This window comes from Aspergillus vadensis (genome assembly GCF_003184925.1).
Source record: "Aspergillus vadensis CBS 113365 unplaced genomic scaffold BO88scaffold_7, whole genome shotgun sequence".
Lineage (NCBI taxonomy): Eukaryota > Fungi > Ascomycota > Eurotiomycetes > Eurotiales > Aspergillaceae > Aspergillus > Aspergillus vadensis.
The window spans coordinates 601,250-613,231 of NW_020292045.1; the positions used below are offsets into that span (position 1 = coordinate 601,250).

An 11,982-nucleotide genomic window follows, 5' to 3' on the forward strand; every position below is an offset into this window, starting at 1 on the left:
AGAAGAATGTGTTTGTACAACTTAGTACCTTCTTTGTTATGTCCATGTGCTCTATTGCTTGGTAGTACAAGTTGTGTGCTGTCCATACTTTGCAGTCGGTAGTATTAAATATATATATTAGTGCTCGAGCACCATCATAAAATCGTAGCATGTGGGTACATAGTTCGTGAATACCCATGACTAAGGTTTTCTCAATCTAACCTGTCAGGCCCAAGAATCTCGATCAATGAATAGAGCTCTGTCGGTCTTCGAGCTTTTGATTGATGCTGTAGGGCTAGAGTATAACCAGTACTACCATCCCTAATGAGTATGAGATCATAAGCCCAAGGCAGCGACCACCACACAACTATTATCTACTACCCAATGACTTACCAAAATGTTAACACAACCATTATATTTTGTAATTTAATAATCTTGAGAGATGAAAGTCAACTCAGTTTTTCTGCATTGCAAGCCTGTCTATATCCAAATGGTTCATAAAATATGCCCAAATAATGGGCTTCAGTGAAAGTTGCTTGAGAGTCGGTTAGGCCGCGGGGAGCTGATTGGCCCAGGCGCGGCAGCCGCAAAGGCCACCGTACACCATCATCCATCCTATCATCCTCCATCGTTCATCGTCGCCTCTCCGACTCCCACAGCTCCTCCCAACTCTTTCAGGACACCTCGCCTGCTCCGGAGTGTGGCATTGACGTGCTCTTTCCCCTCTGTTTGACACTTGTGTTTCTGCGATCCGGTAAATCCTTGGTTGTTAGTATGCCGCCGTCCCTCTAGCCTTCCATTCCCCTTTCCACCTCCCACTTCGAATGTTGACCGACGATCCAGTGAGCCAGTGACGATTTATCCGACCGCGCAACACCCTCGAGATCGCCCTAACAAACCCCCGGGAAACCACTTCACCTTCTCTCCGACAGACGATAAATACACATAATCCTCCATGGCAGCACCACAAGGGGGCTACCCTCCCCAGGAAGGGTACGGTCAGCCTGCCGATTATGGGTCTCCCGTGCAACAACCCGCGGGGTTGGCTGCTGGTGCCCCGGCCCAAGGCCAGGCTGGAGGCCGAAAGAAGCGTGTTTATGCCGGCGAAGCCTTTGACTTTGGATCTGGTGCCAATGCTGCTCTGGGAGGTCAGTTGCCCGCCGGTGGCAGCTACGGAGCATACCCGCCGCAACCACAGGCTGCGGGATACCAGCAACCTATGTATGGAGCAGACCCAACTCAGATGCAGGCTGCGGCCCCAGGATATGCGGCGCCCGCCAGCCCTCAAGTCGCACAGATGACCCAGCAGTTTGGTGCTATGGGCATGACTGATCCGCACCTCCTGCCACCGCAGCCGGTCGCCCAAGCTCCCCAGGCTCAGGCCCCGCGGGCTGTTCCCCTCAACCAGCTCTACCCAACCGATCTCCTTACCCAGCCCTTCAATGTCGCCGAGCTCGATTACCCGCCACCCCCCATTGTTCTGCCGCCCGGTGTATGTCTCTGATGTCATCCAAGTTGCGAATTATTGGCTTGCTGACTTTCCCGCTAGACCAGCGTTTACCCTTCTCCCTATGCCAACTGCCCTCCGAAATACGTTCGCTCGACCCTGAACGCCGTCCCGACAACAAGTTCGCTACTGAAGAAGTCCAAGCTGCCTTTTGCTCTTGTCATCCAGCCCTACGCAGCTCTCCATGACTCCGAAGACCCCGTTCCTGTTGTCCCAGACCAAGTCATCTCGCGTTGCCGACGCTGCCGATCCTACATCAATCCTTTCGTGACATTCCTCGACCATGGACACCGCTGGCGATGCAACATGTGCAACCTGACAAACGATGTGCCTCAGGCCTTTGATTGGGATACCGCGCTGCAGAAGCCCGCAGACAGGTCGTTGAGGCCTGATCTCAACCACTCGGTGGTCGAGTTCGTTGCTCCTCAAGAATACATGGTCCGGCCCCCGCAGCCGCTTGTCTACCTCTTCTTGATCGACGTGAGCTACGCTTCTGTCACGAACGGCCTTTTGGCTACCACTGCCCGCTGCATCAGGGAGAGCCTTGACCGGATCCCGAATGCGGACCGTCGGACGCGACTGGGATTCATTGCGGTCGACTCCAGTCTCCATTACTTCAGTATTCCCCGCGATGGCTCGGAGAACTCGGAGCCTAGAATGCTGGTCATCAGTGATTTGGATGAGCCTTTCCTTCCCATTCCGGGCGATCTTTTGGTGACCCTGAGCGAGTGCCGTGAGAACATTGAGATCTTCCTCGACAAGCTGCAAGAAATGTTCCAGAACACTCAGAGCAACGCCTGCGCCATGGGATCCGCTCTGCGTGCTGGTTACAAGCTCATCTCCCCCGTGGGAGGCAAGATGACCGTGCTCAGCTCCTCTCTGCCCAACATTGGCCATGGCTCGTTGACCATGAGAGAAGACAAGAAGGTCCTCGGCACCAGCAAAGAGAGCAGTCTGCTGCAGACGGCGAACAGCTTCTACAAGAGCTTCGCTGTCGAGTGCTCCAAGGCGCAGGTCTCTGTTGACATGTTCTTGTTCTCTTCGCAATACCAAGACGTTGCGTCTCTCAGTAACCTGCCCCGCTACACCGGTGGTCAGACTTACTTCTACCCTGGATGGAACGCCGCTCGTGGAGAGGATGCGATCAAGTTCGCTCGTGAATTCTCCGACTACCTTTCTTCGGAGATTGGCCTGGAGGCTGTGCTCCGTGTCCGCGCTACGACCGGTCTGCGCATGAACACTTTCTACGGCAACTTTTTCAACCGCAGTTCCGACCTGTGTGCCTTCCCTGCATTCCCGCGTGACCAAGCTTATGTCGTCGAAGTGGCGATTGACGAGACTGTCACGAAACCCGTTGTCTGCTTGCAGACGGCGGTCCTGCACACTACATGCAACGGCGAGCGGAGAATCCGGGTGTTGACTCTGGCGCTCCCTACGACGCAGAACCTGGCTGATGTCTACGCTTCGGCCGATCAACAAGCTGTTGCTACTTACTTCAGTCACAAGGCTGTTGAGCGGGCACTGAGCAGCGGGCTGGAGCCTGCCCGCGAGGCTCTGCAGACCAAGGCTGTCGAACTGCTGTCGACCTACCGGAAGGAATTGGCTGGAGGCAGTGTCAGCGGTGGTGGTCTTCAGTTCCCTGCCAACCTGAGAGGCTTGCCAGTGCTCTTCCTTGCCATGATAAAAAACGTAAGTCCTGCCCATAAGTTTGCATGTTCAACCGTATTTGCTAACACCATTTAGCTTGGTCTTCGCAAATCCGCGCAAATACCAACCGACATGCGCTCTGCTGCCCTTTGCTTGCTTTCGACGCTCCCCCTTCCTCTCCTCATGCAGTACATCTACCCCAAGATGTACTCTCTTCACGACATGCCCGACACTGCTGGATTGCCCGATGAGCAGACCGGCGAGATCCTCCTCCCTCCCCCGATCAACCTGTCATCCGAGCGCATTGTTCCCTATGGTCTCTACCTCATCGATGACGGGCAGACGCAGTTCCTCTGGGTTGGACGCGATGCAGTGCCCCAGCTGATCGAAGATGTCTTTGGCCTGCAAGACAAGTCGCAACTCCGCGTGGGCAAGCAGAACCTGCCGGATGTGGACAATGAGTTCAACCAGCGGGTGCGGGCGGTGATCGAGAAGAGCCGGGATCACCGGTCGAAGGGCGTGGGCAGCATTGTGGTGCCACACCTGTATGTGGTGAAGGAGGACGGAGAGCCTGGACTCCGCTTATGGGCGCAGACCATGCTGGTTGAGGACCGTGCTGACCAGAGCGTCAGCCTGGTGCAGTGGATGGGCTCGCTGCGGGAAAAGGTTTGATCACCCCATTTTATTTCCCCCCCATAAGCGCTCTACCTCTGCCGGCATTGGACACCTCGTTTTCACATACTTGGGAGTCAGATCGGGCTGACGAGCTTGAACACGCCTACAGGTTGTTCAGTAATGATAAGCTTCTTTTTTTCCGAATTATCTTTGTTCCATTTTCCTTTGTTTTGGTAACTTATATGGAAGATATTCCACCATACATTCCCCATGGATTCTGTTGTCTGTTTGGCGATGTTGTAACTTATTCCGGCTGCTGTTGTTCATGCAATGGGAAGAAACGAAAAAATGGACGGCCCAAATATTTTGCCCGTGGTTCTCTCTGTTTACTAGTAGTACCGCGGAGTACGTCTAAGTATAATACCTTATACCTTCAACCTCGCGCTTCTCTTCATAGAATATAAAAGCCTCTATACATAGTCAGTACTAAGTGGTTTCACCACCATCCATCGGCAATGGCCATCTCATTTCCATTCCGAATGATACCCACCCACATGTGCCATTACCACACCGACAGGGCACAGACTTACTTCCCTTCCCGTCCATACACAGTGCGTGTCTCCACTCCCTCCCTCCTCTTAAGTAGTAGATAATGACGAGTAAGATAAGTCTAACCTCCCTTCCCGTGCTAAATAAATAGCAAAAAAAGGTTTCCCATCACTGCACATAAAAACTAAGTTACTACTATGGAGTATGAGCCTGTGACAAGACCTGCACCATAAACTTTTAGATCACAGGGCAGGGCTGGCTGGCTGGACGAATCGGGTGGGGAGAATGGACACTTGCTTGCCGCGGAAAGGGCACGAAGTACGAGCTGTATCTAGGAAAATGTGACGAGAATTAGTAGACTAGTCTTATGTGATGAGATGAAGTAAAGTAGCGTAGTGTGATTTGATTGATTGTTTGATTGATGGGCACTGCCCCCCCCTCCCTCTCACTCCGTGGATAAATTTATCTGTGCGGGAATGACACCAGATAGATAGGTAGGTAGGTAGGTAGTGTGAAGGAATGTGATTAGAGCGTTGGTTGGAGCTGGTGGGGGGGAGAGGACTGAGTGTGAAACTGAGGGATGGGTTGGGTTGCGGTTTTGGCGCCGTGGCGGTAGTAGTATCTGATTGTTTAGGTGTGTCTCGTCTGGGCGGAGAAAAAGGCGTTGAAACACTGGTCGAGACGTAGCCTCAGAAGTTAGAGGGAGGGGGGAGGGGCTCATGCTAGGGTGTGGGTGATTGACGGCCACGTTAAAATGACAGGATGTAAGGAGGGGACCGGGTTGATCGACTGTGAGGCTGTTGCGAGTGACGGGTCTGTCTTGTCTCCTACTGTATGGAGTAAGTTAGTGAGTTGTACGGAGTAGACTCATTTCGAATTCTTGCTTGGAAGAGTAAGTAGTAAGTGGTAGTTATAGTTAGTATGGGGTTAGTTTGGGTAGAAGGAGGGGGCCAGAAATGGTACGAAATGAAATGAAGAGATGAAAGTGAGAGACGGGTTTGGGATTGATGGGGAATTTGTGTAAATAGATTATTGAGTTTGGGACTGAATTGTATATGGTGTATAGTTTAATTTATAGTCAACCAAGGTAGATATCTTTCTCCATGAAGTTGATGATAGTCTAGATGGTGATGATGGAGATGTTCCTGGTGGAACTTAAAAGTGGTGGAAACACTGGATCAGGCACGCGTACCGTACCGTAACCAAATAGTTCTGTTCTAACCAGTTGGTCTGTCTCGCTGCCAGTTGCTTCTGGATAAGATGGAATTTCCCTCAACTTTCGGACTCTCCCACTGGTGGGTGTTTGTTGGTGGTGGTCATAGTTAGTTGTAGTTTCTCCATTGTTGGTTCAAGTGCTATATTTATCAATTGCAACTTTTCCCCCTGGCCCTCAAAATTCCCTAAACTACAGCTTGTGGCTTATCTGCTATCGAGTGTCGTTCCTTGGGTCGGTGCCTTCTATCGATAACTTGCTCCACGTTTTCCGGGTCTTCTTGGAGCATCCCGAGATTTGGTAGGCTCTCTCTCTCTCGCTCTGTCCCTCTCTCTCTCTCTCTCTCCCCCTCATCTGTGTTGCGTCTTCAAAGAAGTGAGAGGCCACGCATTCACTGCGCAAGAACACTTGTTCTCTCTCTCTCTATTCATCTATTGTAGCTATTGTTGTCAAGTTTCTTTCTTTTTTGTTACTCATCTTCCTCATCCTCTTTCTTCTTTCATCTCTCTCTCTTCATCCTCTTCATCCAGCCCCACCCCACTCTGGCCGATCCGCGCCCGGTTTATTAACTTCCAACTACGTACGCTAGTCTCCTCATTGCTTCCTACTACTGCCTTCACTATTGCTCTGTGTCTCTCCATCCCCTCTCCACATCCCCTCGAACTGCTCCTGCTGTCTTTTCTCCCTCCCTCTGCGCTTACTCTCTTCTGTGTTTCCCCCCTCTCCGATCTGCCCCTGGTGTGTTTCCACTACTCATTCGAGAAAGCTCAAAGAACCCTTTGAAACTGACTCGCGGTTGCATAGCGCAAGCTACGAGGGATTCACCATACAACGGAATTAAAATTAGAACGGAACTGTGAAACGCCAGACGGAGTGTGAAAATAGCTCCTCAACATTGGTAAGTTCATCTCCTTTTCAGCGACATCTTGCCTCTTGACCTGGGTATTACAAAAGGTTCTCTCCGCTCGTGTTGGATCGGTTCATTGACATCCCCCAGTTCCATTTTAGGCCATCACTTACTGTACATCCACCGCACGTCCTTACTGAGCGGCTCACCCAGTCTGCCTCACGACCAACCGCTACTGGTTCCCGATTCTTCATTGAATCCCTCACATCCCGAACGTACAAGCGCCTCCGAAACTCCTGGCGGCTACTTGCGGGTCCTCCGTGGTTTCGATTGCAGACGCGCTGTACCCCGCTTCCGATCCTTGACAGCTCCCGAACGACTGTCACTCGTCTACTACTCTCGCCCTAGCATGCGCATTGGCGGTTATTAGCCTCCCAACATAACCAACTTCAATCGAGAGCCCTCCTGTAAGCGCTAGCCTGGTGTCTGTTGCTTGAACATGTGGTGGGTCGCGGTGTTACTCAATAGGCCATCTTGTTGCTGCATGTGACGGGCCTACCTTGTCGCTTCAGAGGGTGTCATGAGATGTGATGAGATAGTATAATGAGAACACGGCCCAACACTACTGATTGCAGCATATACGCTCATTGACTCCGACTGACACTTGATAGTACACAACCGCAAACATGGTGCAGCAAATGCCTCCTCAAGGGGGGTCGCGCAAGATCTCGTTCAACGTTTCCGACCAGTATGAGATCCAGGATGTTATTGGTGAGGGAGCTTACGGTGTCGTTTGGTGAGTTGCTCACATATAACTGATGGCGGCGTACTAATGAACCGAAGCTCTGCTATTCACAAGCCCTCTGGCCAGAAGGTCGCCATCAAGAAGATCACTCCCTTCGACCACTCGATGTTCTGCTTGCGGACTCTGCGTGAGATGAAGCTTCTGCGCTACTTCAACCATGAGAACATCATCTCCATTCTGGATATCCAGAGGCCTCGGAATTATGAGAGCTTCAACGAGGTGTATCTGATTCAGGTACGCTCATTGCAGAGCCTAGACAAGATGAAACTGACGGATCTAGGAACTGATGGAAACGGATATGCACCGGGTCATTCGTACCCAGGACCTCTCCGATGACCACTGCCAATACTTCATCTACCAGACTTTGCGTGCGCTCAAGGCCATGCACTCCGCCAATGTTCTCCACCGTGATCTCAAGCCCTCCAACCTTCTCCTCAACGCAAACTGCGACCTGAAAGTCTGTGACTTTGGTCTGGCCCGGTCAGCCGCATCGACCGACGACAACTCTGGATTCATGACGGAATATGTCGCGACGCGTTGGTACCGTGCCCCGGAGATTATGTTGACGTTCAAGGAATACACCAAGGCGATCGATGTCTGGAGTGTCGGCTGTATTCTGGCAGAAATGCTGAGTGGAAAGCCGCTGTTCCCCGGAAAGGACTACCACCACCAACTGACTCTGATTCTTGATGTCCTCGGCACACCGACCATGGAGGACTACTACGGCATCAAGTCTCGCCGGGCTCGGGAGTACATTCGCTCATTGCCCTTCAAGAAGAAGATCCCCTTCCGCGCAATGTTCCCCAAGAGCAACGAGTTGGCGCTTGATCTTCTGGAGAAGCTGCTGGCGTTCAACCCTGCGAAGCGTATCACTGTCGAGGAGGCGTTGCGTCATCCGTACCTCGAGCCCTACCATGACCCTGATGACGAGCCGACGGCGCCTCCGATCCCCGAAGGCTTCTTTGATTTCGACAAGAACAAGGATGCACTCAGCAAGGAGCAATTGAAGCGTGAGTAATGCCGCCTACATCGAAGATTCTAATTACTAACGTAGCGCAGTCCTGATCTACGAGGAGATTATGCGGTAAAGGCTTCACAAGTCGATGAATGCAATTGATATACCACCCGACACGGAACAAAGGCAGAGCCTGACATGATGGACGGAGTTGGCTTAGCACATACCCATGATGCATAGAGAACAGGCCGCAGCAGCGCGTGCCCTGTACGCAGTAATATGTCGAATAGCCCATATGTGAGGGAGTCATGACTGCAGCATCTCGAGATTATTGTTGATGTTGATGTGGAAGCGGCGTGCAGTTTCAGCGATAGTCCAGCTTGAATATACATTACGTTAGCGATTGATATAGAGTGATAATAACTTCTTAAGCTAAGGGTATATACACATCAAAGGTATCTTACACCACCAACACCAACCAACCCCCAATACTCTAAGAAGAAGTCTTCATCTCCCTCATAAACCTCTCAATCCCCTCCCCCACCCCCTCAGGACTGGGCTTCTCCGCACAAACATCCGCCTCAAACCCAAACTCTCTCCTCAAATAATCCCTCGTCGTCGGCCCAATCGTCGCAACAAAGAACCTCCTCCTCCTCTCCCCATCCACCTTCCCCCAACCACAACCATCCTTATCATCCAAATACCCCAACCCCCTCAACATCCCCTCACACCCCGTCGGCGAAAACACCACCGTCCACACCACCCTCCCTTTCCCCTCCTCAGTAGTAGTATTATTCTTCATAACCGCTTTCTCCCGCTCCACAACCCCTCTAAAACTCTCCTCAAACCCCTCCATCACCCCCGTCTCATACACAACCACCTCATCAACACCAACACCCTCCCCGGGAGGGAGATCGGGGTTCATCAGTGTCCGCGGGATAATATCCCGTCGTTGTTCGCCGACGAGGAAAAGTAACGGTGGTTTGTGCTTGTTGTATACATCATCTTCCCCATTGGGATTTGATGACGTCGTGGTGGTGGTAGTAGTATAAAGCGAGTTATAGTGTTCGAGAATATACTTCGCTAACGCCTCTCCATTCCCTGTATCCGCGCCGTGGATGCTCGCGTGCGGAAGGTATTTTTGTACGATGGTGGTGAGGGAGCGGGATGTTGCCGGTCCGACGGTGTAGATGGGGAGGTTTTGCGAGGAGGTGACTAATGTGTTTAGTGCTGAGATGTCTGTTTCTCATTTAATCGTTTTTTGTTAGTGGTTATGTGGTGGTGATGGCGTTGTGGTGATGGTGGGGTGAATTACCATTGTCAAGTTCAGCAAGTACTCTCCCGAAGCCTTCGACTGCGCGCTGGCTGGTGAAGATTAAGCCGCCGTATTTTCGGTCATTCTTCTGAGAAGGGAGTAATTGGCCGGATGTGAAGAGCTCGCGGATGGAGCGTAGTCTCTCGGTGTGGAAGTTGTGTGAGAGGACTGGGATGAAGGTGGGTGTGTAGTTGCTGGTGGGGTGGTGGAAGTAGTCGGAGTAGTTGTCGTGCGGGGTGGATTTGGTTTTGAGGAGGATTATCGGGGGTTTGTTGGTGTTTTCTGGGGAGGGCATTGTGATGATTTGTATTCAATTGGGGGTGTGGTAGTGTGGTTGTGGTTGTGGACGAGGATGAGTGAGGGTTGTTGTTGTGGTGAAGTGGGATGGACGGATGCGGAGATGCCGCGGCTATTCTTCTACTGAGTAATACAACTACACTGTGACGGAACAAACGAAATTTGGGTCTAGTAGGTTATGTACACTAAAAAAACAGACTACTGGTCGTCCAGAACGTGCAGGTACTTCTTCTCCTCCTGTCTCTCGCGCTCCGTGGCCGGAGGGAGATCGTAGTACGAGGCGCTACGGTAGCCCAGCTGCACATTGTTAGTTTCCGAGAGGATTGATTCACTTGAGGGTCACTTACCAGGTAGTGGAAGGTCAGGGTGCTGAGGTCGACAGGCTCAATGTCGAGATCCTTGAACGTCTTGGCGTTGGGGTCGATCACCTGGTCGATGAACTCACGCTCCACCTCGTCGGCGGAGATGGTGGGCCACCAAAGGTACTTGTTCAGGTAGTAAGCCAGGGGCTTGAGGATGGCCTTTGGCACGTTGACGTGACGGCGGTGCTTGACGATTTCGCGGTCGACCAGCTCGGCAATCTCGGCGGTGGAGTAGTTCTTGGGACCGTACAGCTCGAAGGTCTGACCGACGGTGCTGTCGTCGTGCAGCATGCGCTCCAGAGCAGTACCGACATCAATGGCCTACGTATGTCAGCTCAATCCTAACAAGGTCAACATCTTAACATACGTGAACGGGCCAGTAGCGCTCCTGCATGTGGTTCGATGTGAGGAGGTTGGTCACTCGAGCGAGCTTGTGGAGGAGGTTGTCCTCGAAACCGAACATGGGCGCAGGGCGGACAATGGTGGTCTCGGGGTAGATGTTGCGGACGATCTCCTCACCCCAGGCCTGCGACAATCAGTATAAAAGTAACTATGGCGGATCGATCCACGGACCTTGGTCGCAAAGTACTCGGAAGGAGAGTCCCGGCTGGCGTTGTAGGAAGAGACGTGGATGAAGCGGTCAACGTCGTACTTGGCAACAGCCTCAACGATGCGCTCCGTACCGTCGACGTGAACGTCAGTGTAGGAGAAGTTCCTGCCCAATTATTAGCCGCGCGTCGCTTGTCCTGTGCCCATGAATCACTGACTTGGTGGGATATTGACGACCGACAAGGTTGTAGACAACATCGGAATGGCGCACAGCCTCCTCAATGGACTGGGTGTTGCGCAAATCGTATTCCTAGACCACGATTAGTGGGCCAATCAAAACCACCCAAATTCTGACGGATCATACAATGAAGTTGACACGGCCAAGGTCACCAGTGACCTTCAAGTGTCTCTTCGTCATCTCCTCACGGTAGGGGACGACAACGGTGCATCCCTGCGTAGCTGGAAGGCGTCAATTCCTATGCTCCCTTCCGACCAATTAACCAACATACCGAGCTTGTTGACGATGTAACGACCGAGGAAACCAGTAGCACCGAAGACGGTCGCGGTGTGTCCTAAAGTAGAGCAATTTTAGCCATCTGGTAGCGTGAGACCGGCGCGGCAGAAGAGGGATATGTACCTCCCAAAGAGGACCTGTAGCAAAGTCTAGTCAGCATCGCGGAGCTTCATCACAACGGCAATGCGCCTTACCGGCCACCCTGGACCTTCAGAATCGGCTTTCCAGTTCTAGTGATCGCGACATCCTGAAGATTCCGGCGCTGGATCTGGAATCGGATCTTGGGAGCGGGGACAAATGCCCTGGCGCCCATGGCGGAATTGACGGCCCGGGACGTCTGCATGGTCTCAATTCTGGATATGAAACGGACGAGACCACCGAACTGCGTCCGGATCGGTGTTTCAATGGACAATGGTGAGGAGAGGGGAGAGAGCGTAGCTCGACGTCAGGACTTGTACTGCAGCTGGTCGAAAGTCGTGGTCCCGAATATCCTGGAGTTGGCACGGGACTTGGCGCTAGTCCTTTTTCGGACAGCACCCTCGACCTTTCAATTGTCTGCCAATTCTTTTCTACCTGTCCGTCAGACAATTAAGTGAATAATCAAGTATCTAGAAGAATGAATCTTTCAGCCAGCAGAATCTACATACATATCTAGCTATGGAGGCGTGGTTATGGCCATCACTGCATTTCACACCGGAGCGCGTCTGACTATTCGAAGCCTCTGATTGGTTGCTAGGCGCTCATCATCGTCATGTCGAGATCCAAATGAACCTACCACTAACAACCATGAACTACAAAGTCAATTGCTGCAGAAACTGTGGACTATGG

The 11,982-nt window shown here is 52.0% G+C and overlaps 4 protein-coding genes across 4 annotated transcripts; 2 read left to right on the forward strand and 2 right to left on the reverse strand.

Moving 5' to 3' along the window:
- The first annotated feature begins 635 nt into the window (after positions 1–635).
- On the forward strand, positions 636–4,177 carry BO88DRAFT_403632 (COPII subunit SEC24). The gene is made up of 5 exons (XM_025706410.1): positions 636–751; positions 823–1,471; positions 1,529–3,175; positions 3,230–3,799; positions 3,918–4,177. The coding sequence occupies exons 2-5, from the start codon at positions 935–937 to the stop codon at positions 3,927–3,929; spliced, it is 2,766 nt and encodes a 921-aa protein (XP_025564489.1). The 5' UTR covers positions 636–751; positions 823–934; the 3' UTR covers positions 3,930–4,177.
- A 2,866-nt stretch (positions 4,178–7,043) lies between these two features.
- BO88DRAFT_452223 (mitogen-activated protein kinase) lies at positions 7,044–8,180 on the forward strand (the record flags this gene model as incomplete). Its single annotated transcript, XM_025710677.1, has 3 exons — positions 7,044–7,153; positions 7,201–7,396; positions 7,443–8,180. 3 exons carry the CDS (start codon positions 7,044–7,046, stop codon positions 8,178–8,180), a joined length of 1,044 nt encoding a protein of 347 aa, XP_025564490.1.
- A 430-nt stretch (positions 8,181–8,610) lies between these two features.
- BO88DRAFT_486808 (uroporphyrinogen-III synthase HEM4) lies at positions 8,611–9,789 on the reverse strand (the record flags this gene model as incomplete). The annotated part of the gene is made up of 2 exons (XM_025712491.1): positions 9,433–9,789; positions 8,611–9,356 (listed from the first exon to the last, which is right to left on the reverse strand). The coding sequence occupies exons 1-2, from the start codon at positions 9,725–9,727 to the stop codon at positions 8,611–8,613; spliced, it is 1,041 nt and encodes a 346-aa protein (XP_025564491.1). The 5' UTR covers positions 9,728–9,789.
- A 102-nt stretch (positions 9,790–9,891) lies between these two features.
- On the reverse strand, positions 9,892–11,606 carry BO88DRAFT_403635 (complex I NDUFA9 subunit family protein). The gene is made up of 9 exons (XM_025706411.1): positions 11,349–11,606; positions 11,278–11,291; positions 11,150–11,212; positions 11,005–11,099; positions 10,859–10,950; positions 10,665–10,806; positions 10,459–10,617; positions 10,077–10,412; positions 9,892–10,026 (listed from the first exon to the last, which is right to left on the reverse strand). The coding sequence occupies exons 1-9, from the start codon at positions 11,495–11,497 to the stop codon at positions 9,928–9,930; spliced, it is 1,149 nt and encodes a 382-aa protein (XP_025564492.1). The 5' UTR covers positions 11,498–11,606; the 3' UTR covers positions 9,892–9,927.
- Between the last annotated feature and the right edge of the window lie 376 nt (positions 11,607–11,982).

Bases quoted from the DNA above. Each gene is read 5' to 3' on its own strand.
- BO88DRAFT_403632 (XM_025706410.1), top strand. From the start codon at position 935: ATGGCAGCACCACAAGGGGGCTACCCTCCCCAGGAAGGGTACGGTCAG. The intron at 1,472-1,528 runs GTATGTCTCTGA...CTTTCCCGCTAG, and splicing joins CCATTGTTCTGCCGCCCGGT to ACCAGCGTTTACCCTTCTCC. The intron at 3,176-3,229 runs GTAAGTCCTGCC...AACACCATTTAG, and splicing joins TCCTTGCCATGATAAAAAAC to CTTGGTCTTCGCAAATCCGC.
- BO88DRAFT_403635 (XM_025706411.1), bottom strand. From the start codon at position 11,497: ATGCAGACGTCCCGGGCCGTCAATTCCGCCATGGGCGCCAGGGCATTT. The intron at 11,100-11,149 runs GTATGTTGGTTA...GACGCCTTCCAG, and splicing joins TTACATCGTCAACAAGCTCG to CTACGCAGGGATGCACCGTT. The intron at 10,951-11,004 runs GTATGATCCGTC...ATCGTGGTCTAG, and splicing joins TTGGCCGTGTCAACTTCATT to GAATACGATTTGCGCAACAC.